This window comes from Podarcis erhardii (genome assembly GCF_964252035.2).
Source record: "Podarcis erhardii genome assembly, chromosome: 7".
Taxonomy (NCBI): domain Eukaryota; kingdom Metazoa; phylum Chordata; class Lepidosauria; order Squamata; family Lacertidae; genus Podarcis; species Podarcis erhardii.
The window spans coordinates 46,081,975-46,109,338 of record NC_138511.1 but is presented as its reverse complement, the minus strand read 5'-3'; the positions used below and the strand labels follow the sequence as shown (position 1 = coordinate 46,109,338).

General features: G+C 44.8%; 3 protein-coding genes across 7 annotated transcripts; 2 read left to right on the top strand and 1 right to left on the bottom strand.

Moving 5' to 3' along the window:
• Nucleotides 1-930: 930 nt before the first annotated feature.
• Nucleotides 931-12,237, top strand: GFOD2 (Gfo/Idh/MocA-like oxidoreductase domain containing 2). 3 transcript variants are annotated; one of them, XM_081870565.1, is made up of 5 exons: nucleotides 931-1,095; nucleotides 3,660-4,005; nucleotides 5,187-6,056; nucleotides 7,992-8,029; nucleotides 9,146-9,793. In XM_081870565.1, exons 2-5 carry the CDS (start codon nucleotides 3,747-3,749, stop codon nucleotides 9,224-9,226), a joined length of 1,248 nt encoding a protein of 415 aa, XP_081726691.1. In that variant the 5' UTR covers nucleotides 931-1,095; nucleotides 3,660-3,746; the 3' UTR covers nucleotides 9,227-9,793. The 3 variants fall into 3 exon arrangements, with proteins under 3 accessions (XP_081726691.1, XP_081726692.1, XP_081726693.1); XM_081870566.1 differs by lacking the exon at nucleotides 9,146-9,793 and adding an exon at nucleotides 11,888-12,237 and having other exon boundaries at nucleotides 933-1,095; XM_081870567.1 differs by lacking the exons at nucleotides 7,992-8,029; nucleotides 9,146-9,793 and having other exon boundaries at nucleotides 937-1,095; nucleotides 5,187-7,532.
• LOC309346677 (uncharacterized protein C16orf86 homolog) lies at nucleotides 8,305-15,411 on the bottom strand. 2 transcript variants are annotated; one of them, XM_081870578.1, is made up of 6 exons: nucleotides 15,300-15,411; nucleotides 12,255-12,374; nucleotides 10,558-10,715; nucleotides 9,807-10,015; nucleotides 8,874-9,035; nucleotides 8,305-8,584 (listed from the first exon to the last, which is right to left on the bottom strand). In XM_081870578.1, exons 2-6 carry the CDS (start codon nucleotides 12,369-12,371, stop codon nucleotides 8,430-8,432), a joined length of 801 nt encoding a protein of 266 aa, XP_081726704.1. In that variant the 5' UTR covers nucleotides 12,372-12,374; nucleotides 15,300-15,411; the 3' UTR covers nucleotides 8,305-8,429. The 2 variants fall into 2 exon arrangements, with proteins under 2 accessions (XP_081726704.1, XP_081726703.1); XM_081870577.1 differs by lacking the exon at nucleotides 15,300-15,411 and adding an exon at nucleotides 13,971-14,375.
• A 19-nt stretch (nucleotides 15,412-15,430) lies between these two features.
• Nucleotides 15,431-24,848, top strand: ENKD1 (enkurin domain containing 1). Of its 2 annotated transcripts, none has more exons than XM_081870569.1 (8): nucleotides 15,431-15,557; nucleotides 19,888-20,110; nucleotides 20,748-20,972; nucleotides 21,499-21,671; nucleotides 21,999-22,160; nucleotides 22,596-22,765; nucleotides 23,958-24,094; nucleotides 24,445-24,848. In XM_081870569.1, the coding sequence occupies exons 2-8, from the start codon at nucleotides 20,026-20,028 to the stop codon at nucleotides 24,603-24,605; spliced, it is 1,113 nt and encodes a 370-aa protein (XP_081726695.1). In that variant the 5' UTR covers nucleotides 15,431-15,557; nucleotides 19,888-20,025; the 3' UTR covers nucleotides 24,606-24,848. The 2 variants fall into 2 exon arrangements, with proteins under 2 accessions (XP_081726695.1, XP_081726694.1); XM_081870568.1 differs by having other exon boundaries at nucleotides 15,449-15,557; nucleotides 19,928-20,110.
• Nucleotides 24,849-27,364: the final 2,516 nt, after the last annotated feature.

The following is a 27,364-nucleotide window of genomic DNA, read 5'->3' as shown; positions in this document are numbered from 1 at the left end:
GTAACGTATCTTCTGTCCAGGCAGGGGAGAGCTATCACCACTCTTCAAGAACACATTGCAGCCAGGAGAAAGCACTTGAGGCTGTGCAGCAGAGTCAGAGAAGGATGTGGAGGGCCACATTTGGTACTCAGAACTCAGGTTGCTCACCTCTGCCATAGGTGATAAGGGATTGCATACATGTGAATGAAGCCCCCCTCTTTCACATACAGCATAAAAACACAACAGGCTTTCTGCCCCTCTTTAGCCAGTCCCCTCAGGTTAGTATAAAAAAGAAAAAATGCATTCTGGTAACTTTTGTAAGCTTGTTGACAAGGTTGAAATAATACATTCCCTAGCAGCATGATATGCTTATTTTATTGCATTTCTATTACACCCTTTCATTAATGAACTTAGGATATGTCATCATTTACTCCGGCACCCCTGTTGTTGTTGTTGTTGTTGTTCTTGTTGTTGTTGTTGTTGTTGTTTTTAAAAAAATCTTCACAACAGCCCTGCAAAGTAGAATAGCCTGGAACAACTCCAGCACATAGCTTCCTCGGGCAGTTGCCAGAAGTCCAGCACTCCAGCAAGGCCCACTATAGACACCTGTCTTAGGTCCCTCCACCCCACACTGTGCAAGCCACCATTTACATTTTCTAATCTGTTTCTGACATAGCATCACTATGCAGTAATGCAGGCAATTGCGGAGGCAGCTACACCCAGGCACTGCTTTCCCTGCCCGCTTCCACCAACCACTTTATTTGTTGCATTTATTTATTTGTTGAATTTATAGCCCACCTTTTCCTCCAAGGTCCCCACCCTCGTTGAATCCCTACCACGACCTTGCCGAGGTTGGTTAAGCTCTGCAGGACCGCGTTCAAGCCAAGTGAAAGAATCGGCACTGCGCCTTTAAGAGGGAGCCGGCAACGTCGCCGCCCCCGCCTCCTCCCCGGCCCTTCGCGCTTGCGCAAGAAGGAAAAGCCCGATAGGTGGGAGGGGGAGAGAAATGTGACCTAGGCGGCCGGTACCTCGGGCAGTGCGCGAGAAGCCGTGCGCGCGCGCGCGAGCACTTGTAGCACGCAAGAGAGAGAGACCAAGAGGCGCTGCGGCCCTCAGGTGAGGTGAGGTGAGGGGGGGGGTGGACGTAGATGTTCCTTACTCCTCCCTCCCTCCCTCCCTCCCTCCCTCCGTCATCATCATCACCACCACCTTCCTCCATGGGAAAGCGGGAGCGTCTGGAATCTGACTCTGAGGCGAAAATGAACGCGGGGTGGGTGTGTGTGTGTGATCGTGAAAGGCGTGTAGAGGAGGGAAGGAAGGGCGGGGCAGAAGCCGCGCTATTCAAGGCGGGGGGCAAGTGGGGTAGGTGAGGTCCCTGCACGAGGGAGAAGGGCTTCTTGTTGGCGCGCGCGTGTGTTCCTTTATGCTAGGTGACAGACGACCTTGCGGACCCGTGTTGGTCTGCAGCCCAAGCAACAGTGAGTCTCTTGGCGCCTTAAAAAGTCTTAAGAGGTTTATTGTGGGCTTCGTCCGATGCGTGAAGGATCAGGCGTGTATCGGGGCGGGGAACTCGAGGCCCTCTGAACCAGGCAGACAGTATATACAGTATGTATGAATGTGGGTGAGTGAATGAATCAAGTATCTCTATTTTTTATCATTGAAAGGCGGGTCCTGTGGCACCTTAAAGGACCCCATATTTGTCTGTCAGAATCTACTTTGTAAAAGATGCTTGAAGAGTGTGTGGCGAGGAGGGTGTTTTTTAAAAAAAAAATAGGTTCAGAGAAGTAAACATTGGGGCCCAAAGGCAAAGAAATGTAAGAGATATAGCCTGTAACATTTCTATACAAAGCTCAAATGTATGCAGCAGCCATTCATGACAGCAGTAAATGGCAATTGTGTGGGAGGATGTGTATTGTGAAAGGAAAGGGCAGATATAAAGTGTGGAGGAAGTGAAGTGGGATATATGTGGAGGACAGGCAGAGTGGAAAAGTTTTAATCATATTGTTCATGAATTCTCTGTTAAAGCATCACAGGCAATGTACAATAAAGGACTATGTAATTATTGGAGTTCAGAACCTTAATTGGTAGTAGCTGTTTTCCATGCTTGTCACAGGTTTTGAAGAGAAACACTTTCCATTTTTTAAAAAAGTACAATACGTAAATAGAATGGGTTTGACTAGGCAGAAGCTGAAAGAACTGGCCATAAGAATAGGACTACAAGCCATGAGGGTCAGCCGCAGTGGAGTATGTGTGTAAAATATGTGAGGGTATGGTAGGAATGGGGACAGTGTTAGAAACTGGCATATATAAGCTAGGCACCAAATGGCTCCTTAAACCAAGGTTACAGTCGCCAAAACAGAATGTCTAGTCTTATTTTTCAAACGATGGACTGACTTGTGACTGATTATCAGTTAAATATCTGACTAGTTCAGATGACAACCTTGAGCTAGGTTAAGAACTTTGGGAGCTTAAAGAAAAAAATTAATTTTATCCAGGGACTGTCCACATATATATTGGTCTATTCCTACCCCTTTTTCTTAATGGTGACATGGACCATTCATAATGTATGAATGCTCTTCACAACTGTGAGCAGGGCTGTCGGGTGGGGTAAGTGAAGACAGGCTACAACCATTAACTATAACGTCGTTGACTGCTCCTGCTCAGGCTGCACAGAAAAAGCATTTTAGTTCCTGAAATTCATTATGATTGTGCAGATAAAATATAACTCAGAGAATTCTACAAGATGTAGTATTAGTGCATGAAAACAGTCAAAATCCAGTGATCCCCAGGCCTCAACAAGCACTGCTTGCTTGCTGTATGTTCTGGATAGGTTTGACTGTCTGCTTGTAGGGCTGTCATATAAATAATGTGCACAATGTTTAACAGCTTTCTTGCCAGGCAGGTTGGTAAGATTTGTGATAGGATTTATGATTGTCCAGTCTTGCTCATAATTGTGGAGCTCTATCTTGCATCTAATATATATGGTTATTATTTTAATATAGCTCTTATTTATATAACCCCTCAAGGAAAATTCTTACCAATGTCTTATGCCCATAAAGATTTCAAGATGATGTAAGAGCCAAAGGCCACAGCAACATGTATGGAAGGATATACCTCAAAGGCATATGAAGGCCATAAAATATATTATTCAAATGATAAAAATGAAGTGAGAATTTTGCATAGCATACTCTATTGCTGCTTATATTGTCAATAAATATACTTTCAGTATCCACTTTTTTTCCTTTAAAGATATAATATCAAGTGATATTAGAAAACCTGAAAATGTCCTCTTTCTTAACATTTAATAGCTTGATCCTTTGGTAATTTCCAGTGCTGCTTCAGCTTGTGTGTTATATTTAAGCACCACCATTTCAGTGTTTTTTTGTATTTGAAAGAGTGACTTACTAGGGTAGAGGTAACTTACTAGAAAGTTTCAAACTAGAAAAACACATACTTGGATTTCCTCTGAAGGATACAATAGATATTTTAGTATGACACAGTATATGTGAAGAATTAAAATATAAAGATGTAGTCTTAAAATGAATAGCTTCAAACAAATTTGATGTTGAATAACCAGCCTTGAACTGCACTTGTATTAGTGTTGACTACAAATAGCCACAGATTTATGCAGAACGTATAAATGGCTCCTTTTGCTTACACTTTATTTTATTCTGTTTTAGGAATTATGTATGAAACAGGATGCCAAGAAGCTTTGTTTTTATGCCTTAGTCTTGCCCTTGGGAACTGAATTGGAAAAATAATACAAAATGAAAATGCTTCCTGGTGTTGGGGTATTTGGGACTGGGAGCTCAGCTCGGGTGCTAGTGCCTCTGCTGAGAGCTGAAGGTTTTTCCATCAAGGCACTATGGGGGAAGACTGAAGAAGAAGCAAAGCAACTAGCTGAGGAAATGAATATTTCCTTCTACACAAGTCGGACAGATGATGTCTTGCTGCACCAGGATGTGGATCTGGTTTGCATCAACATCCCTCCACCACTCACACGACAAATTGCTGTGAAAGCTTTAGGTACTGTGCTGTTGATTATCTGAAACAAGTTGTGGTTATTTAAAATTCATCTCCCCTTTAATAGATTCCCAGTTGTGTTCTCAGACTGTTGCTGATTACTTAATATTATAAAACTGAATGCTTCATTTTGGCACAGTATGTTTGTATCATATCGTTGTCTCATGTTACATAAATTGGAGTGATACTTGACTTTCTGCCATCTGTGATATTACTACCACTTCTTCTACTTATCCCAAAAACATGTTTGAATGAAAAATCATTCTTTTGCATTAGCTGATGGAAGGAGTGAACTCTTTTTGTTACTGTAAGGAAATTTTTAGTATTTGCTAACTTGACTTTGCTATTGCATATTAAACTAGCAGCATTGTTAAGGCAATTACAGCTAGATGCTCATTGGAAGAGCATATAGCATGATTACTTGACTTTTTCCTTTTATAAGTATCAAGGTCCGTATGTTTCAGAAACATAGTAAACAGGAAGTAGAAAGGTAAAAGTATCCCTTGCCTAAGTTTCCCATTCCTCAAGTACAGTTCACACAGGATGGCAGATCTCCAAAACAAAAAATGTTTTTCTGCAGATTAGAGAGGGAATCTTACTGTGGTTAAACTAAATATCCACATTTCCACAGTCCCTCAGGGATTGAGTAAAATGCACCAACATGTTTCTTCAGCTTCACCGGCCACTGGGTGTCTGCAAATACCATATCTTGGTACTTAATCCTTGGTGGTGGGGAGCATCTCTCTAGAGCACTGATTGCCAACCTGGTACCCACCATTTGTTTTGCACTGCAGCTCCTGTCTTCTTCAAACCAGTATGGTTTTACTGGTTGGGACTGATGGGAGCTTTAGTTTAAAACAGCTGGACATGGGCACCAGGTTGAAGAAACCTGACTGAATGCTTACTTTTGTAGAATATCTAGTGCCTCCCCAGCCTGGTCCCCTTCAGCTGTTTTGGACCACAACTGCCAATTCACAACTGCTGAAGGGACTTGTAGTCCCAAAACAGCTAGAGAGATGGGGTTTCTGCATTAGATGGTTGCACACATGGCTGCTAGTCATCCTTCCTTTTTCTGTACTTTATGAACTGAACAAGGATGACACTGTACTGACAGATAAGAATCCTCTATTTGCTTGAGGCTGCCTAGCAAAATCTGAACTAAAATTTGTCTCCTTTATTCACAGGTATTGGAAAGAATGTCATCTGTGAGAAAGCTGCTACCTCTGTGGATGCTTTCAGAATGGTCACAGCTGCCAGATACTACCCCAAGCTCATGAGCATTGTAGGCAATGTCCTGCGTTTTCTACCAGCATTCATCAAGATGAAGCAGTTAATAGAAGAGCACTATGTGGGCAATGTTCTGGTCTGTGACGTGCGAGTGTACTGGGGAAGCCTTCTCAGCCACAAGTACAACTGGATCTGTGATGAACTGATGGGTGGGGGTGGCCTCCACACAATGGGGACTTACATTATAGACCTCCTCACTCACCTGACAAGTCGAAAGGCAGAGAAGGTTCATGGGTTACTGAAAACCTTTGTGAAGCAGAACTCTGCCATCAATGGCATCCGCCATGTCACAAGTGATGATTTTTGCTTTTTCCAAATGCTGATGTCAGGAGGTATCTGTAGCACTGTGACTCTGAACTTCAACATGCCTGGGTCATTTGTTCATGAGGTCATGATTGTAGGGTCAGCAGGGCGCCTTATAGCACGGGGGACAGATTTGTATGGCCAGAAGAACACTGCTCCCCAGGAAGAACTCCTGTTTGCAGACTCTTTGAATGTCCATGCAGGACTTTCAGAAAAAGGATTCAAAGACATACCCCTTCTGTACCTCAAAGGGATGGTGTACCTGGTGCAAGCTCTGCGTCAGTCCTTCCAAGACCAGGAAGACCAGCGAACCTGGGATCCCAAGCCAGTTGCAATGGCGGCTTCTTTTGAAGATGGTCTCTATATGCAAAGTGTAGTAGATGCTATTAAAAAATCCAGCCGGTCTGGGGATTGGGAATCTGTGGAAGTAATGACTGAGGAGCCAGATGCCAATCAAAACCTCTGTGATGCATTACAGAGAAATAACCTATAATAGAAATATTCCTAATGAGCAGAATATTGAATATGTGCAGAAAACTTTAACATGGATACATTTGTTTCATATTCAAGGGGTGGGAGGAGGTATAATGGGGAATTATAATTGCGGGCAAAACCTCAAAGGAAATCCTTTTGGTTTTTAAACTCATTTAAGAGCATTTTAAATGTTGCAGATTTGTGTCACTGTTTTTTTTAAAGCTAAACTTTTTGAACTTTGTATTGTTAGGAAAACTTGAATTGCCCTTTGCACTTAGAAGTAGCTAAAACGAAAAGGTGGGATTTCTACCATTGGGGACAAGTCTGTCTCCCTTCTGTGCACAGCTCATGTATTTTTGCAGTTTGAATGTAGCACTAGAGATGGTTGTTTAAGAACAGGAAGACAAGTTACCTTTTAGGATTCTTCTTGATGTGGTAAAAGTGAGGCAAATACAGAAGTACGGTCCTCAAAGAGAACAATTTGTAGTCTCTACAGCTCAATATCAAACTAGGTGGTGGACATGTATTTTCCTGTATCCTCCCTGTTCACACAAAACCCCACCCCTGTTTTGTTGTAACAGTAAAAGAAAGTGTTCAGGAAAAGGCCACTGAACTCTCCCATGCCTTCCCTTCCTCCAATCATTTGTTCCAGCCATTTTGGTCTGTCCCTGGCTCTGATTCCAAAAGTGGGCTGGAAATGGAAAAAGTTGTTGGAGTAGTGGACTGAGAGGAAGAAAGTGTGCAAGGGGGGAGGATTGAGCATCCTCCTTCCTGCATTCCTTATGTTATATTTTCATCCTACAGACTTCCTGCTTTACATAAGAGCAGGGTTGACACACAAAAGACAACCACATCCATCTAGTCTGTGCCTCGGTACCGAATACTTCCAATTTGGTCTCTGTCTTTAAGACTAGCTGTTCTAGAAGTCAGTTGAGTGCTGTGTGGCATTCACCTGCTGTTTGCACGTGCTGGTGCTCCTTTCCCATAGCAGAGACTGAAGGCCTCTTGCACTTCTTTTCCTGCATTCTCTCTTGCCCTGCTCAGTGCTGCCAAATGCCGCCAATGATTGCTTGGTAGCACAGAAGCCAAATCTAAGTCAGTGATTGTTGTTTAATGAAGCAGGTAATTCATCTGTCAAGGGATATGAAGTTGATAAGAAAAGGAATATTCAACTGCTGTTTTCAGCTGCATGCTGACAGGGGTAGTTGATTTAATCGAACACCAGACAATGTTCCCTATCCCTTGTCCTGACTTGTATCCTGTGGGAGCTGTGGTGCTTCTTGCGTAGCAGATCATAGTGCACAACTACCAGATCTCAGAGCTGCTCTTCACTAGGCTGACACTGAGAAGCAGTAGCTAATTTTTGTATAAATAATACTGTTTACTTGAATGTTTTTATTGTTTTCCTACTTCATTTTCCTACTAGGTTTTAATCCTGTACATTAATATAAAGCATTAATAAGCAACCTTTCTTGTGTTTTTGTAAATGGTAACATTATGGAAGAAAAACTAAAAATAGATAAAATCAAGAACCTAGATCAGCTGTTTTTCTCTTCCCTGTGGAAAACACCCTATTTTTCTATTCTGAGCTTTTAAAATTATTTTTAACCCAAACCGCTGTATCCTTAATTCTAGTTGCAGATGTTGATTTTATACAACTGGACTAACAAAAGACAGTGTGGACAGTGTTTTGTACTGGAAAAGTCCAAATTCTAGAGTAAGGGAACCTCCCAACTTTCTGTTTACAATATGTGGAATTTGAGAATTTAAATGCTTTGTCAAGACCTGTGAAGATAAGGAGGTCCACACTAGATAAGCCATTGGAAATCTTTGATTGGGTTTTTATGCAAACATGAGCAGATAGAAAAATAATTTAATGAAGGCTCTTTCTTTGATTACATATGTGAATTCTCTTTTTCTCTTAGTGGCAAAGAGCAGTATGATACTCGCCGCTTCCCATTTTGTAAGTCTTTCATTTTCTGGTGGTGGTGGTTGTTACTGTTATTGTTATTGGGGGGAGGTGAGGTTATGTGCTCTTCCTTTTCCTTTGATGGAATGCAAATATAGCCAGTTTAAAGAGGGGAAGAGGCACAAATGTCCAATTATTAGTCTCTTTCACCACCTTCCAGCACAGATGAGATATATTGTTGCCAGACTGAGTATATTTGTAAAGGATAAAATGGAGGTAGGGTATACCACCATTGTTGTTGTTTTAGAGGCAAGTGAGGAGACAATGCAAACACTTGACACCTTAATATAATCAACATTTGGGGAAATACAATTGGTAGCATAAAGGAGCATCTAGCAAAATGACTGTCTCAGGCCTTGTCTCTTGGAGGAGCTAAGCATTCTGTTAGATGTTGCTACTTGTGCTGTGGCGACAGTGGTGGGACTAGATGAGCGGCACAGACGCTGAGCATCTTATCAATGTCCACCTGAGTAGACTTGTCTACTTCAGCCTTTGCTGCAACTCCTGAAGTGGCACTTGTCGGAATTCTCAGCTCTTTTCCTTTGTCTTCTGCAACAAAAAAATAGTCAATATGAACCATTGTCCTGTCCCATGAGCAGGTATGCAGAAGCAGTGTGATAGCGGACCAGTGGCTTTCTGAGCCCACAATGGAAGCTCTTGGAATTCTTTGACTAAAAATAAACAGGGGGACTACATGAAATAGCAGGTTCATCTGTCTTATTGGTCTCTCACAGCTCAAATTCAGCTGAACCCATTGTTCTACTCCAACCCTTGTTGTGGTATTGGATTTGTGAGGAAGGAGCATGTGAAGCTCCCTTTTTTATTCCTAACCTGTTACCTTTGAGTGGAGTTATTCTTGGTTCCAATGGGCCTGTCTTATTCTCTAGAGCAGAATGCACTTCCAGCGGAGGCAGGTCACACTGTTTGTCTGAGGGGCTGTTCATCTCTGGGTTATCATAGTTGATATATTGGTATAAGGGACGCAGACGCTGTGACTTTCCTACAAATAATGACAGTGAATGCTGGAAGATAGATGGCTTATAAGGCAAAGGCTGTTGGTGAGATGAGAATGATACACACACACACACACACGTGTACGTTTTCTTGCAGATGATGGTCTGCCCCTCTACACCTTGCTTCTATCTGCAGCTACCCCAGCAAACAGCCAGGCTTCTTAGTTCACATCATTGATGGAGCAGTAAGAACTTGTGAGGGTTCTTTTTCTGCCCCTTGAGAATGAACTGATGTCTTCCTAAATATAGCACAAGGACTTGGGAAGCAGAATTTTTATTCCCCTTATATTGAAATGTAGTTGAAGAAGAAGTTATTACGAGTTCAAGCAGACACACAGCTGCCTGTTTTTGGTGCCTGTTTGTGCACTTTTCAAGAAGTGCTGGGAATTAGGGATGGTTTGGGATCATGGGGCTAAAGTTAGAAGTAATATCCATCCTGCTTGGAGGCCAGCTCAGAAGGATTTCCTGGTGTTTTGAAAAGCTGCAGCTAACTGTCCCCTTTTTCTATGTAAGATACATATATAGCTTTTAAGGGACTGCTACTTCTTCAACTCTAAGCCCACCAGCCTGTGCTGGTGATTGCCAGTATTAGCTGTGGGAAATATGATCATTCTGTACAACCCAGTCATTCTTACTGTAGATATCACTAAGTTGAAACTAGTATCTCAGATGCATCCAATCTCTCTCTTCCCCCACCAGGAATCATGCCCTGATACTGAAAAAACCTAGCTTGTAACTTCCCATTTCTTTGCACTCACTCTCTACACCTGTAGGCTCTGGAAGCAATGTGCCTGCTGTGCTAGCAGCTGGGACCACAGTGATATCCAGTGTGCTTTTCCTTTTCTTGGATTTCTTGGACTGTTTGGGCACAAGAGAACCTTCCGTTTTGGGGCCCTCTGTCTCCTCCACCCTTGGAGGGAGCTTCTTGAAATCGGCATGTTGGAAAACAAGCATTTCAGAATCGGTTCTGTGGGGGAGAAACAAGATGCAAGAGGGCTGAGGAGTCAAAGGGAAAGGGGTCTGGTTCCAGTGAATGTCCCACAATCCAGTACAGGCCTTGGGCTCCATTTGCTGGAACAGGAGTGGGAAACTTTGGCTCCACAGACCAACTTTGGCAGGTAGATGGGACAGCCATCATAATGTCAGGGAAAGGCCAAGAAGGATCAGAGGGGCATGGAAGGGATGGTGTGGTGCTGCTGTTGCCACCAGCATCTTCCCCCTGAATTAGCTGCCTCCCTTGCAATGCCAGGCTGCATTATCAGTGCTAGGACTACCAGCAAAAATGTTCACTGGGCAGCATTCGGAACATAGATGGGAGGGAGGTATTTATGAAGCTGCCTTATAGTGGCCATTGCTCCATCTTGCCCAGTGCCAGGTATCCAGCACAATTGTGCAGAGGTTTCTTTCAGTTCTGCTTTCTGACATCCTTAAACATTTAACTTTAGTTCCTTCTCCCATGTGCTCTGCTTCTTTGCCGTGGGAAATATATGGAAACCCATCGTGACCTACTTCACCATTCTTGCTTTAAAGCCATAGGTTGCTAGCCAGGCCTGAAGCACAGGAACGGATTTCAGATGCCTGAGTTCTGTAAACAGCTCTTGGTGCCTCTGGATCTCTTCCTCAAACAACTTGGCATGGAGAAGAATCCCTTTCCCATCTTCATGCCACTGTGGGAAGATGCACATAGTCAGTAGAGAAGGCCAATGGCAAGAACAAAACCCTGGTTTCATGATCCCTCCAGAGGTTTCTTGGAGACCACAAGAAGGGGAAGCTTCCAGCATTTCATATTAAGCAAGTCATCTGCCACCTTTGGGCACCACATCTCCTAAGTTCTATAAGAGAGGGAAATGCTTTCAGAATAGATCATGGTAGTCATAGGGCAAAAGTGGGGAACTTGTGGCCCTCCAGATCAGGCCCAGGGGCCTCAGCCATGCCACTATTCACTACCCTCTTGCTGGGTCCACCTCGCTAAGCCCCCCTCTGGAAATCTGAACTAGTCCTGTTACAGATTATGTTGGGACTACTGTTCTGACCTCATATCACTGGGCATGCTGGCTGGGGCTGCTGGGAGCCGGAGTCCACTAACATCTGGGTGGTCAGGGGTTTTTTTTTTTAGCCCAGTGTTATAGTAAACACAAAATAAACCACCCTGCACCCCTGAACAAAATTTGGAGAACTCTAGCAAGGTAGCATCACTGGAGAGAACAATGGGTTTCAGATTCCGAAAGGCACAACTTGCTTCTTGCAGTGGGAGAAAAATTTCAGTGGCACCATCTCACAGAGAGAAAGGCTCCAGATCCTGATGAGGCTGTTAAAAAAAACCTTTAAAATCCCAAACCCAGGCACATTTAACGTCTGGCACATTCTGATGTTGAAGGGATTGGCTGCCTAGAAAAGGCATATAATTTTTTTAAAAGGGCAAACCCAGTGGAGGACGCTCTCAGCTTTATGGGGTGACCTTGGAGTAATTCTTTTGGGGGAACAAAGGGCCACTATTGGGAGGGATCAAGAGCCATTACTGGGAGGGATCAATGATCATTTTTGTGTGTTACCATCCTTGGTCAGGCAGTTATGAGCAGGTAAGTTCTTGTCTCAGCACTGCTAGGTGGAGCACTGGATCCCTCTGAGCTATGGCCCCTTGCCTCAGCAGTGAGGCATCTGCTTTGCATGCAGAATATCCCTAGTTCAATCCCTGCCATCTTCAGCTAGGACTGGGAATGTCCCAAAAGAAACTCAGGGAAACTGCTGCCAGTCAGTGTAGGCTCTGTTAAGCTAGATGGACCAATGACCTGACTCTGTAAAAGGCAGCTTCCTTTGTTCCTATGGAATATCTTTGTAGGGCTGCTGCTGCTTGTTAATTCCCTGAAGCTGCTTTTAACAGAGGCAGCATGGTGCTTCATGTGGGTAGCTGACAAACACCCACAGCCCTGAGAGGTAGGTTAGGCTAAGAGACTGTGATTGGCCCAAGGTCAGCCAGGGCGCTTCATGTCTGAGTGGGAGGATGTGAACCCTCGTTTCCCAGGTCCAAGTCCAACACTAACCACCACACTATACCTAACATGCTTCTCTCCAGACATTTCTGCAACATGATTTTCACTTTTCCCTGCTTTACGAGCCTGTGGTATGTCCTCAGCGTCTGTAAACAGGATATCCTGTGCTATCTGCATCGCCTTCTTTTTCTCATAACTACAGCACTCATCCTTTACCTCCAGTGACTTGATGGTGGGGTTGTCCAGGGCTGCAGCCAGCTGGAACAGGAAATGAGGAGGCGCTGCCTTCCCACCTGTTTTCTTGTCATTGGGGATCCGTGCAGAACCAGCCATTGACTGCAATGGAAGAAAGATCAGAAACCACACATCTGACACAGGCCTCTGCTTATGTTCAGTTTAGATTTTGGATTCTACTGCTTTTAATATGTAGCGTTTTGCGTGTGTGTGTTTTTTTAAACATACATTTTAATCATTTTCTAAAATCAGACTTTTGATTTTGTATTGTAAGCTGCCCTAGCGATCTGTCTGAAGGTTGCAGTATAAATTTCTATAATGTTATCCTATTCTAACCTTTACAATGGGGTAGCAAACCTATGGCTCCCCAGATGTTGTTTGACTCCAACCTCCATCAGCCCCAGCTAGCATGGCCACTGGTCAGGGATGATGGGAGCTGTAGTTCAACATCTGGAGGACCACAGGTTTACTGCACCTACTTTACACCAACTCTTAAGACTGGATAATAAAATACACCTATCTATTCATACTGAATTTTTTTTATCAGTGTGGACTCTTCTGTAACGAAATGGAGTCAATTATGAAATTCTAAAGCTTGTAGAAATAAACAAACAAATGGCTGGGGGGACTAAAGCGAGGGAGAGAATTGAGTGGTTGTTATAAATACCGCAACTTTAACTGGCACCTGAGCAGGCTTTCCCCTCTCCTCCCTCCTCTCTCTTTCTTTGTGTGGCATGTCTTTTAGATTGTACAGGTGAGGGTAGAAACAGCCTTCCTGCTGTTGTTCTTGTACACTGCTCTGATAGTCTTTATAGTCAAACACTGGGGTAAAGGGTGCTGTAAACAAGTAAATGTTGTAAGCTGGAAGAGGGCATGCAGACTGGCTGGAACCTTGCACAGGAGCACACTTGCAGCCCTGTTATTCCAGCTTTTTGGGGTGGTGAGGCTAACAAATTTCATCTTGCCTAAAGCCACCCAATGTGTATATGGAAGAGGCAATAATTTAACTGAATTGCAGCTCTGTCTCTTTTCCCTCTGCCTTCCTCAGGTGCTCTCATTATTATTTTGCACTCACATTCTGAGTGCAAGAAAGACAGGTAGTGAGGATTTAACACCTGCACCAATTTCTGTAGCACTGACCGAGTCTCAGAGAAGGATTGTTCAATAATTCTGGCATCCTATCATTCTAAGAACATTTCCTGTAGCCTTTGATGTCAGCAGCACTCTGCAGTGGATGGCAGGCCTCTTGTTTTAGTCCTTGATATGCCACAAGGATAGGCAGTTTCTCCCTCATGCAGATCTGCCCTTAAAATTAACTAACAGATGCTCCTTCCTTCCTCCCTTAACTGAAGCACTCCCACAGGGAATTTTGTTCCATGCTAAGGATGTCAACAAGGTCACCGCTTTTTTCATCTCTTGGTTGCATCATGAGTCACAGAGGTCTGATGGAATCTTAAAGCCTGAAATCCTAAATCTGATCAAAATCTTAGCTTTAAAAGTGTTTTCCCCTCCTTTCTCGTTTCCTGTTGGCCCATAGCTCTGAGAAAGATATAAGCTAAGGATGGGATGTAGTCGGTGGACAGAAGAATCACTGTCATTTCTGCATATCAAAAGCTGATGATTCCTGAGCACTGTTTCTTTTCTCTGTGGTCCATGAGACCATTTTTGTGAATTAAATATGTACACCACATTAGATACCTTTTATAATATCCAAAGACCTTCTGTTCAAATTCCCCTCTACTAAAAACACCCTGGGGACTATCATTCAAATGGAGGACTTGAACTCGGTGAATCTGGGCAGTTTGCACACAATGGTAAAATAAGTATGTGGCCCCCACCAAGGTTGTGGCACTCTTGTCTAGACAAGAGTGAGCTCATATAGGGGACAGTCTGCTCTGTCTTGTGGTGACCAGTAGGCCCCTACAAGCATTGCTCTGCTTTCCCTTCATACCAGTTGCTAGGCTACACAAGGACTGTAGCATTCTGTTCATTCCATTGGTGGTTGGTTGGTAGACTGGCTGGTAATGGTCATGTTTTGTGTACCCACTAGTGATGCTTGCTGTGCAAACCATCTTGCTTAATGGATATAAATATCTTCTGTTTTCCAAACAGCTTAACAGTCTCTTAGATATTGCATAGTGCCATAGCACATGAGCTACAAATGTCAGGAGACCAACAGAGAGACCAACTGGCTCCATCCATTGGCCAGTGAAGCTGCCATTGGTTAAGTGTTTGCTTTCCTCTCCCCTCCTCATTCCTTTTGCCTCACCTATCACATCTATAATTAGACTACGATTCTGCAGGGAGGGACTATATTATTTTTAAAATAATGGTACAGCACCTAGAGGTGTTCATAAATAATAGGAAGAATAACATAAGAAGATATTTGTCAGATGAAAGGCCCATCTACTAGTCCACCATACAGTTTTCCACAGTGGCCAACCAGATGTTTTCAGAAGCCAACAAGCAGAAGGTGAGTGCAATACCACTCTACTGTTTCCCAAGCAACTGGTGGGAAGCAAACTTCTCACTGGCATCTGGTTGGCCACTGTCAGAGGATGCTGGGCCAGAGCTTTAAAAAAATTAACTGAGTTGCTGCCACCACCAAGAAAGCCCTTTCCTCAATACCTACCAACCGTATAACTGGAAAAAATATGATGGGATATGTGTGTGTAAAAGCTTAAAAACAAACACTTTTTTTAATTTTTCCAAGCTGCTTAAAGTTGAGCTTTTCATCGTTACTATTATTAACTACCTTTATAGCAGGAGTTGTCTGGAAGGCTCACAAATCAATAAAATACAACAGCAAGATACTATATAAAACCATGGAAACTGTAGCAAATTAATTAGTTGGTCCCTCTTATCAGCCCCTACATTCTACTAAGTCTGGCTCACAGATCTGGGATAGCTTTCTATCTCGGGTGCTTATCAGAAACCTATATATTATCTGTTGCGGATGAAAGGAGGAGCTTGGCGACATTTGGTAGCATCGAAATTCTCCTGCTGGCGAAGCAAGCATTTGCTCACCCGCGGTCGGTACTCAGAGAAACAATGCGGGCGCCGTTTTGCTCGCCAGAGATACGCAGCGCTCGCTCTCCCCAGCGCTATTTCGTGGCGGCTCGAGAACTACACTTCCCAGGAGCCTCTGCCCTTCGTCCACCTGCGACAGGAAGCGCCTGTTGCTTAGAGACAGGAGGCGGGGAGTACAACTGCCAGGGATTTGACTCCCGCGCCGCTTCTTCGGAGAGAGCCGCCCAGTGCCGCTGGGCAGAGGAGACCAGAAATGTGAGTGAGGGGCTGCGAAAGGGGCGGAGCAGCATGTGGGCTCTCGGGCTTAGCCGCTCTGAGGAAACAGGGTGCCGGACTAAGGGGGCCTTCGGTCTGATTGGGCAGCGCTCGCTGCGAAAAGGCGGGGGGGGGGCTGTGAAAACATGCGCGTGGCATGGAAAGTGCACGGGGAGAAGTTGCTCTCCTTCCCCCTCGCAGTGCCAGCGACACGGGTCCTCCGAGGAAGCCGAGCGGAGGGAGATTCGAGACAAGACAAAAGGAAGAACTAACGTGAGCAGCGCATAATTCAACTTTCAGGGATCAGGCCAAATGTCCATCTTAGTTCGGTGCCCTGTTCTCACAGTGGCCACGGGAAGCTCAACAGGCAGGACCTGAGCCCAACAGCGCCCTTCCCACCTGTGGCTCCCAGCGACTGGCCTTCAGAAGCACCTGGAAGAAGAGCTATGGCCTTTGTGGCTAGGAGCCATTGATAGCCTTACCCTCATTTCCCTAATCTCTGTTAAAGATGTGGAATTTGCTGTCAGGAGTCAGTGGCCACCAGTTTAAACAGCTTCAAAAGGTTATTAGTGGCTCCTCCCATTGACAACTTTATATTATTTCCGCCCTCAGAAGCAGCATGCTTCTCTGAATACCAGATGCTGAGGAAAGTGAGAGCTCCTTGCACTCATGTCCTGCTTGTGGGCTTCTCCTGGGAATCTGGTTGTCCACTGTGGAAACAGAATTATGAGCTTGGTGGTCCTCTGGTCCAATCTTCCAGAGTTGCTCTTAAAGAGGAAAGGAGGGTAGATCATTTAAAACATTTCCACCTTTCATCAAGAGGATTCCAGGGTGGCATACAAACGTGTGAGCAAAACTACCCATAGTGTCCTAATGAGCACCATGGCTTGGTGAAGATTTGAATCTGTCTCCCATCCCAGCCCCCAAGTCTTAGGCCCCATCTGCACTATACATTTAAAGCAGTATCATACCATTTTAAACAGCCATGCCTTCCCCCCAAAGAAAGCTGGGAAGTATGTAAAAGAGTTGTTGGAAGACCCCTGTACCCCTCACAGAGCTGTAGTTCCCAGAGTTCTCTGGGAAGAGGGGCTGACAGTGAAATCACTGAATTGTAGCTCTGTGCATGGAATAGGGAGGTCTCCTAGTAACTCTCAGCACTCTTATCAAACTACAGTTCCCAGGATTTGTTTTGGGAAGCCATGACTGTTTAAAGTGGTATGATACTTCTTAAATATATAGTTCAGATGGGGCCCTAATTTAACATTCTAATTGCTACATACGTAGTAGCTCTTATTTAAATTATGCCTTAACTGTGAAGGGAGGCTAAGGGTGCATTCTTGCTTTATGAATTTAACCTGGGTTTGATGACCATGGGCACTGTATTTTGAAAAAGGATTGAAGTCCACCCATCCCTGACTTAAAGGGTCATATGAGATGATACTTGTGAAGGGAGTGTGTTATATTTGGGAAGAAATGGAATAGACTAGCTTATGTGCTCTTTAGCAACCTCAGTCTTTTATTCCCACCTGATAGGCACCCAGGATCAATTCGTGCAACCATTTCGGTTGTGACTGGCTGCTTTCCTTTTCTTACCTGTATTGGTCTGTTCTTGTGGCAAATGGTCTGCCTGAACCATTGGAAACTGCTCTTTTCATTAATGGCTATACGGTTTCCAATATGAGTTCAGGACTGGCATACAAAGCTGCAGTTTGTCTTTGTGGCAAAAGATTCAGGCAGCCTTTTTCCCGTCACGTGTGCCCTAATGCAGGTAGCATGTGTGAATCAGTCTGGATATTATGTAATTTGGGACTTGGGGACGAACAGATCATGAGTCCTTCTGCCTGAGTCGTACCAAAATGGGCTTTTGTCATGTTGCAATTGCCTTTCCAGCTACTTCCCAGGCTTGAACCAGTTGCCCCTTAATTGCACTGCAATAATCGATCCTAAAGTTTTCCTTTCCCTCAGTTTTAGGCTGCTGCAGTTTCCCTTATGTAGGGCAAAGGAGCCTTTCCAGCAGCTTGTTTGTACTTGGCTTCCAACAGCCGTTTGCCCTCCAAGCCAACAGAATAAACACATTCTCTGTGCTGTGCCTGGAATGAAGCCAATAGTGTCCTGCTAAGCGCTCTCGCCCCCCCCCCCTTTTAATGGAGGTGTGAGGAAGGCATTTGGCTTCCTATATATGAAGCAAGCTTGGCTATGCTTGTTGTTTAGCTTCAGCTATCCCTTCTCTACAAAAACAGCAACAATCTGCTTGAGTGTATCTTACCTAGTTGCTGAGGTAGGATAGTCAATGTGTAAAATGTGCTCTGGGAGCATCTTGAGGTGAGCGTTGGGAAGGTGATGGGAGGCAGATGGCTGCTCGAGAGGTCCCCCCCCCCTTGCCGCCTTTTTGCCCGCTTGACTGCGCTGACAGCTTTGTGATGTCTGGCACTGTGCTTCAGCCGTGATGGTTGCACCTGTTTTGAGTGGGCAGAATTCCAGGGTTCTGTGTGTAGCTTTGGGGTGTGATGGAGGTGTCACTGCCTGTTTGGAGGTGCATAGGAAACATTTTGGAGGTGAGATCCATGGTAGGAAGATAAAGCCAGATGTTTCCCTTGCTAGCTGGCACTGAAACAAAGGCTCCTCTTAATGGTGATAACCCAGAGTCTTGGGTTCTGTACAGCTCCCAGGAGCTTGGCCTTTTCTGAGTACCATAAACACTTGGCAGCGCTGAGGCCTATTTTACTGTTGCTTTTCAAAGATATTTGCACGTGTTGTATAAGCAATTATATCTGTGTCTGAAAACATGTAAAAACAAACAAACAATGCAACTGGTAATTCAACACCAAGCTTTTAACATAGTTGAGAAAACAAACTGATTTGTCTGTTAGTATTGCTGTGTTGCCTCTTTGAATGCTTCAGGCTAAAACCAGACTGTAACTGATGCATCATAGTGATAGCTGAGTACTTCTATCCAGTAAAATAAAAGAGACTTGAATTAAAAACAGGAGAATGTGACAGAATAAAAAAAAAGGCAAGCTAAAAATAACTCCACAATAACAACTAAATAGCGGCAATTAAACTTTAAGAATACAAAATTTAAAACTCCAGGAGATACTTTTATTCTTTTTATATCTCAAAATACATGAACATTACATGCTCAAGTATTTTGAGGGGGAAAAGAATAATTAAAAAACAAAAACAAAACTCCAATAGAGAACCTTTCATACTCTTGGCACCACTACTGAAAAAGCCCTGTCTCCCCTAATCTCAGGGGTGGCTGGCACAAAGATCAAGCCCTCCAAAGTGGATGACAGAAGCCAGGCCGAATCATAAGGTGCCACCTCCCTGAGGAGGACATTCACCTGGCTCCTGCATTGTTTTTACAGTGTTGAATTAAAACATTTTTGTTCTCTCAAGCATTTTAATAGTTTGTATTTTAAGTACTGGGAGGATGCTGTATTTGTAAACCCTGGTGATGAAAGCTTTTACTCCACTCTTTTAATTGCTATTTAATTCTGTTTATTGTTTTTGTTTATATACCATGGGCTGAAATTTTATACACCCTTGGATTAAGTATGGTTTACCTGCCTTACTTCTGAGTAGACTTGTATAGGGTTGTACTGTATTGTTTTAGTTTGCATTGTAAACTCTTTTGGAATCATTATTATGAGAGATTGCAAATGGTGATCATAAGTAGTTGCTACTGAAAGCCTTAACCTCCGTAAATTTGTCTTTTAAAGCCGTCCAAGTTGGTGGCCACCACTATATCTTGTGGTAGCGAATTCTATGGCTTAACCACGTCTGTGCTGGGACTACTAGAAGAACTTCCTTCTGAAGTTACACCCAGAAAAAATATACTTATCATACAGGGATTCATTATCAATCTAGACACCATATTCAGAACCAATTGTGCATCCTGCTTTTTATAGGCACTTCCATGTATACTCCCATGCCCTTCTGCTAGCAGGTGAAGACTTTCTTATTCCAACAGCCTTTGGGGAACTCACTCATTTTAAGGAAAGGACTGGGGCTGCGATGTATTCTGTTATAATTGTCTGTATATTTTAATAGATCATATATATAGTTAGTTAGCTTTAATTCTATATTAATGTTTCATTGTTTTTTAAATTCTGCTTCTCGCCTCATGTTTTTAGCTGTTTCTAATTTATCTGTAAGCAGCTGTGTTTATCCCTTGGGAAAAGGCGGGACAGAAATAAATATAATACAAATGTGTGCTTTATTGCAGTAGTTAACATGTATGACATGATAATAGTAGCAATGTTTCTATGACTAGCATGATGTGGGTGAAGTGAAATAAAACCAACACTGAGGGTATAATGTTGTTTAGTTCCTTGCAGCAGCTTCCCTACAGTTTCCTATTCTTCCAGATAAATTGGCCATGCTTTGCCAGTGACTTTGAAAGAGGAAGAACTAAGGAAAGTGAGATCTTGCAGTTCTTGATTCCTGGTCTGGAGCTGAGGCTGAGATGTCAGAGGGGCCCTCCAGGATTACGGGGCCCATTCCCCCTGATCCCTCCCTTTGTCCCGATTACTACAGGCGTCCCCTATCAGGTGAGTGTGCTGTGTGATCCTGGGGTACCCTGGTAATCTCAGTGCATAATCAGTTTTCCTTTTCACCTCTGGAAAAGAGAAGGGTCCATAATTTTCTCTATAATGGGTAGAATCCTCTAAGCACTCACTAGTCCTTGCTGACGGCAGGGGTGGGGAACCAGTGGTCCTTCAGCTTGTTGGACTGCAACTTCCATTACCCCTGGCCATTGGCTGTGCTGGCTGGAGCTGATGGGATCTCAGCTGCATCAGGTTCTGCACCCCTAATAAAGGACGTTTAAGAGAACAGTAATCAAGCAGCTGCTTGATACTGGAGGTTGAGCTGGAGCAGGCTGGGGAGGACACTGGTCAGGAATAATTTGGTCTAGAAAAAGTGCTAATTTAGGGTGACAGAATATGTAAATTCTTGTTCTGTTAGGAAAATAGGACCATAGGAAACGTCTTTTTCCCAAGTCAGATCATGTGTCCTTATACCCCAGTATTGTCTATTCTGACCTGCAGCAGCTCTTCAGGGTCCTGGGCCCAGGGTCTTTCCCATCGCCTCCTTTTAACTGGAAGTGTTCAGACATTTGACCTGAGAGCTTCTGCATTAACTTTATCTCTGAGCTGCAGTCTTTCTCGACTCTTTTTTCATCTTTAGCACGAGGGAGACTGGAAGGGAACTCTCTGAAGCTGGATCTGCTCCCCGGCCCCATTCCTCCAGAATGCAGCCTCTACCCTGAATGCTACAGTGCCCGCCTTGCTCACCCTCCTCCACGGATTAAGCCAAATGCCAAGGATATTCTAGAGATGGGAAAGAAGGGCACAGTGGGAGCTCTCCTGCAGCTGGATGGGATCTCCTTCTTCCAGGAGGTGACACCTAAGCGTAAGTGTGGTCACAACATAGGGACAGATGCCAGCCTGCTGTTGACAGCATTAGGGGTGGTGTAGCAGTTAAAAGTATTTGACTTGGACTCAGAAGACCCTGATTCAGATCTACACTCAGCCATGAAGCTCACTGGATGACCTTCAGGCCAGCCACTGTTTTTCAGCCTAACCATCTTAACAGTGATTACAGTGGGTTTCTTCACCTACAGCAGTGATAGGCCATGTGGCTATCTCCCATCATGTCTGATGGGATGGGATGATGGATGCTAGGACTGATGGGAGTTGTAGTCAACAGCATTTGGAGGGCAACACTTTGGCTACCCCTGATTTGTGGTGTAATCCTGGCTGTACAACCTCTGTAACATGGACAGAAATATGAGTTCTTGTCTCTCTCCACAAGTTACAGGTGAGCTGTCTATTTATTTTTTTTACAAGTAAAACATAAGGAAGTTCAAGGGAGAGAGGCTTTTGTGTCTGTAGCTCAAGGATTGTAGGGCAATGTTTTCTTTCTCTTGCCAATGCAGGCAAAGATCACAAGGACTATGAGAAGGAAAATCTGAGGCGCATGCGAGAGATTCAGCGTAAATGTAGAGAGAAGGAGCAGGCTCGGGAGCTCAGCCAACCAAAGCCTGTGAAGGCCCTGTGGAAGTCTCAGAAGTATGAGAGTGTGGAGTCTAAAGTCAAAGCAAAGCTGCAGGTATTTCTACTACTGCTTATAGGCAATACATTTTACATGCTGTCTCTCTTTCTGTCTGCCAAGAGGGAAGTGATGCAGGGCGTGAACAAAGAAGAAACAGACGGGATTGTGCTGATGGCACTCTCAAAATTCCAAATGTGCCCACAGATCTGAGAATATTGGCAACCCCTGTCTGATGTCCCAGTTTAAAACAACGTAGGTGGTGGTCATCAGGAACAGGTGCAATAGACTGTGCTGAAGGTTGATCAGTGATGTTCTCTGGGTTCTTCAGTCTATACCTGTCTGTGACTGTGCAGTAATTCTTCCTCCTGTTTTCCTCTTTCCTAGGAGAGTCCTAGTCCTCCAAATCCAGAGCATCAGAGATACTTGAGAGCCTATTCGCGCTGTGGTGCAGGAATTCGTCCATGCAGGTCACCGTCTCCAAACCCAGCCCAGTCCGGAGCAACAGCAGATGCAGCAGCTGCAAAATCACAGAATGGGAGTGTCAAGGTGGGGGGCGGGGAGATGCCCACCGGTGCTGATGCAATCTGCTTTATACTTCCATTTCCTCATGAGTGGTTAGTGCTTTAGCCAACCTCCTCCCAACCTTTCCATTCCAGGGGTGCAGTAAATGATGGAGCTCTGTGGTGTCCCAAGGCAGAGGGAGGGACATTTTTTGCAGTTGTGCATCAGGTTGACTTCCAGCACTTCCAAAGCACTCTTGGAATGTTTTTTACTTCTCTGTGACCCCCAAATTATTTTGTTTCTTTGATCTAATGGGGGGGGGATATTCCCTCCCCCTGCCACAAAGACGTGATCCGTGCTTTCAAAGTTGGCTAGGGGCTAGGAGAAATTAAACCAAACCTGTCCCTAGTCTATAGAAAAGCAACGTTTCCTGACACCCGAAGCTCTTTGCCTTCCAGCTCTTTGACCTTCTCATTACAGAACCAGGAGGAGGGTCAAGGGGTGGACTTTGTCAGCCACAACGCCCGGAACGCCAAACGGGCTCAGCTGCGGCGTTCACGCTCCTTGCAGTCGCTGACCGAAGTGCTGGAGCAGAAACGCAAGGATCAGGAAGAGTACAATGCTAAGCAGAAAGGCCATGTCCCCCACTAGTAGGTATCCAACTCACCCCTGACCCATCTGGCTTCAGTATTTATTTATTTCAAATACTGCTATCCATGCTTTTCTGTGTTACAACAAGCCTCCGAGGCTACTTGCAAGAAAATAAAATTAATACCCAATAAATATAAGGTTGAAAAAGAAAAGTAAAGAAATCAATGTTCAACCTTTCTACAAGACTGCAAAGTGGTGTCACAAGTTTGAGTACCCCTTCCCTTCCCATAGAAAACTAGTATGTCAAGGATAAAGCTAAGTGAGAGCTGTTCTCCCTGACATAGTAGCCTTACATATGCAGTGAGTTTGTTTTTAAATGGAGAGTTTTCAGTCATGTGATCCACCACCTGTGGTCTGAAATGGCAGGAACAGATTTACCATCTCAGACACAGCAGTCTGTCTGGCATGAGCACCAGAAGTAAGTTGGGGAGCATTCTGCCCGTGTGCAGGACTGCCATATAAGCATGATGGCATCTCCTATCAGCTGCTGAATTTAGGTTTCCCAGAATCCCTGCTTTATTTTTTTGAGGAAGTTTCTAGCCCCTTTTGTTTGTGATTTGAAATAAATAAAACAGTATTCTGAATTGGAGATTCTGCCATTCTGGATGGATAAAATGGGTGGGGTCACAACTCTTCATAAAGATATAGAAGGGAATACTTACTTCTGGGTGCAGCTCTGTTCTTGGATTCCCAGGTGGTGTCTGCACCATAGAATGCTTTTATTGGCTTGGGCTGATTGGCCAGCTATACTCACTGCTGAAAATGACCTGGCTATCCTCATTCATGCCTTGATAACTTTGGGGTTAGACTACAGCAATGTGTTCTTTGTGGGGCTGCCCTTGAAGTCAATTCAAAAACTTCCGATGATTTGGAATATCTCCTTGTTGGTGAGAGGTACAAGTCAGGGTTGCCATGTTATGCCTGTGTTTGAAACCTCTTCCTGGAGTTTCATTTCTGAGAGGCTGGATTGATGGCCCTGACTGCAGTAAACACCACATCTCTTCCTGCCCCCTGTCCCAACTTCTCTTCTAGCTGTTTCTTCACCACTTAACTGGTTTGTAGGACCCCGAGGGGAGAGACGTGAGGCTAGGCCACGCTCTGTTCCTTGAAGTCTGAGGTGCTGTTTCCTCCTAGCTTTCTCTGCCATTCTTTCCTCGCCTTAACTGATATGCTCTTTCTGCTGTGATTTAGCCTGATTGAGAGGAAGGACCACTGGCGCAAAGAGGCAGAGGAGCGCCAGCGCAACATGCCTGACCCCTCCATGCCACCTGGCCACACCATGATGCCAGAGAGCCAGCGGTTGGAGACGCTCAACAACCTCAAACAAAGTAAGGAGGGCAGAATGCAAGACATGTAAAGCTGCTTCATGCCGGGTTGGTCCAGGATGGTCTAGTTCAGGGATGTGGAACCTGCCACCCTCTAAATGTTTTTGGGCTCCCACCACCCCCAGCCAGGGTGGCCAATGGGCAGCGATGATGGGAGGTTTAATTCAACAACATCTGGAGGGCCACATGGCCCCCCACACCTGGCAGAGGCTCTATGGAACATAGGAAGATGTCTTATAGCAAGTCAGGTTGCTGTCCATCTAGCTGTATATCTAGCTCAGTCTTGTCTGCACTGACTGAATTGAGCAGGCATCCTTAAGTGTAAGCTGGTCACTCTTCCTCTTCACTCTTAGGCCAAGAGCGCTTCCTGAAAGACCTCCTGCTGCTTCCAGTGCGAACTGACACCCTCAGCGTCCAGAACAGACGTGCCACCCTGGAGAATAAGCTGTCACAGATCGAGGAGGCACTCAAAATATTCTCTCGGCCCAAAGTCTTTATCAAGCTGGACTCCTAGGCAGAGGCAAGATGCTCCCTTTCCCAGCCTTCTCTTCTGGACTGCAATGGAGAGGAAAGGTCTCTTTTTCCTTCCTTGCTCTTTCACTCAGCCAGAAATCCTCTTCCCCCTCTCAGCCATCCTTGCTGGCTGACTCAGTGATGCAAGTTTCTGCCCCACACTTGTGTGGCTGACCACTCTCTGGTGCTTGCTCTTGGCACCCAGCCTTTCAGGAGCTGGGATGCAACAGAGGTCTGCATCATACCTGTCTGCTTGTCTTGCTTCACACCAAGGGTAGGGAGAATCTGTGGCCTACCAAAAGTTGCTGAGCTTTGATTTCCATCTGCCCCAGGCAGCCCGGCCAGTGCTCAAGGGTGATGAAAGTTGTAGTCCAAACTGCATCTGGAAGGCCACAGGTTCCCCTTCCTTGTTCTTCAGGCGAAAGGAGTAGGTTGCCAAAAAGGAGAAGGGATGGTTTGTGGTGGAGGGGAGAGAGAGGTGCTTGGTCTCAGAGGACTCTGGCCATTGTGAGATCTGTAAATCCTCTGTAACCACAGCTTGAATTTGCAGAGCTGCCCCTCTGGGAAGAGTGCATTGAGGAGCTCTAACAGTACAGCAGGACTGAGCAGGCACCCTGGGCGTTGTTCTGCTTTTTTGCAAGACGGTTCAGCTCCACGCATTGGCTGGACAAGCGGCCAGTGCTCAGAGGGATAGGTGTTCAATTTTAACTTAAATAGTTGGGTAGGTTTTTAAATAAATAAACAAATAAACAAACAAACGTTTGAAAGCACTTGTCACAGAACAGAGGCGGAAACTGGGTGCCTTCACAAGCACTCTGGAAGATTCTTTAAATGGCTGAGGGATTATTTTTAATTTACAGATATATGGTGAATGCATCCTCCATTTGGATGATACATCGTACAAACACAGCAAGTCTCTGCTCCTCAGAACTGCAGGCAAGGATGAATCATAGGAGCACCTGCTTTGCATACACAGAAGGCCCCTCTGGCACCTCCGCCTAAATGGGTCAGGAGGGGATGAGAGAGACCCTGTGTTGAGAGTCAGAGAAAGGGATTGTGCATTAGTTGGACGTGGAGTCTTACCTAACAGAAGCCTGTATAAGGATCCATAGTTGGATAAGAAGTTCAGTATTAGGAAGGATGCTAAGTAGGCCCAGCAAGCTTCAAACAGTCATAGGCTCATGTGAAGTGGAATTCAAGTGCCTGTTTCTTTTTTTAATATAATTAATCTGAAAAGCTGCACTTGATTCTGCGTCATGGAAAAGCTGCTGCTGCCTTTTACACTAACACAAAGCTAAGGTAGAGGAGATGGGGCTGCTGCTTATGTTTTGCTGCCTGAAAAACTCCCCTTTCAGGCTTGTCCTTCATTTCTAAAGGACCCTGGAGCCAAGTGGCACTAAAATAATAGGCAGGGCAAAGATAGTCCATATCTTTTAAGAGCTGGCAGGATTGAGCAGCATGGCAGGGTTGGAAAGGGTTAATAAGGTTAACAGGCAATCTAGTTCCGCCACCCCAAAACAACAACAACCGAAACCAAACCCTGGACAGGGTTGCAGTGAAGGGTGATGGACAGCAGTAGCAGGATTAATTGCCTCCCCGTGGGGTAGTTGGAGTACATAAAACATTTCCTCTCCTCTGGAAATGACAGACAAGAGTTATTTTGGCTGTGCAAACTCTCCTAGGGGGTAATGGTGCAAAGCCCTGACAGCTCTGTACTGTCTTCAAGTGTTCTCCTTTCCATGCAAAAATTGTAGTTTCAGGCACCTAGAAGAGGTGCCTCGACCGACAAAGCAGAGAAAGCTTGGTTAGTTTTCTGTGGACCTTGTGCTTGTTAGGGCACCAGTAACAGGTTATGTTATGTGGGAAGCAGGCATGCTGTGGCCCTGATACAGGACTGCAGGTTGACCAGTTGACCATCTGTTAACTCACTCACTAGCCTTGAGAAGAGATGGATTTGGATGGGAGGCTCACAGTGCATGGAGATTCGCAATTTAACCCTTCTGTATCTGCAGACCTGACACAAAATCAGATTCCTTACAAAGCAATCGGGCTTGGAAACAATCTTCAAATTGATTTATGATATCACTGCATCAAGTGGGTGCTGCAGCTGCACAGAATAACCCTTTCCATCCCAATTTCAACCGCTCCCTGCTTGGCAACAGCTTCCAAGTGGGAGTGAATGGTGGGCCACAGACCCTCATTTAGAGTTCTTAAATCCCAGAGGCTTTCTTTCACGTGGCTGGCTGGTTGTGAACATGGCCTGCAGTGACTATCTACAGGTGAATTACTACACCATGTTTAAGGCCAACAGTTAAATATAAGCCCAGTGGGAACGAAGAGATGCCTTGAACCCTGTACCTGGCCACTGCTGTCCTCTGGTGGTGGACCCCAGTAATTGTACAAGATAATGATTCACAGCAAATCAAGGTCTTAGGCAGCGAAACGTCTCTCCTGAGGTGGAAGCAGCTGCTGATGGCTAGTTTGCCATGATTTAAGATCCCCTGCTACAGACTATAAGCATTTTAGCTGGTCAGACTTAAAATGAACAAAACAAGAGAAGACTACCTTCCTTCAATTTAGAATGGTAAATTAAACATCTCCCTAAAAACCATTTCAGTGCAAATGATCCTGACCTGGTAGAAATGCAGCTGGGATGAATGGGTGATTTATTAGAGATGCTTCTATTTCCTTTCCCAGTAGGGCTTAGAGAGAACCCTGCCTGAAACCCTGGAGGAGCCACTGCCAGTCACCATAGACAAT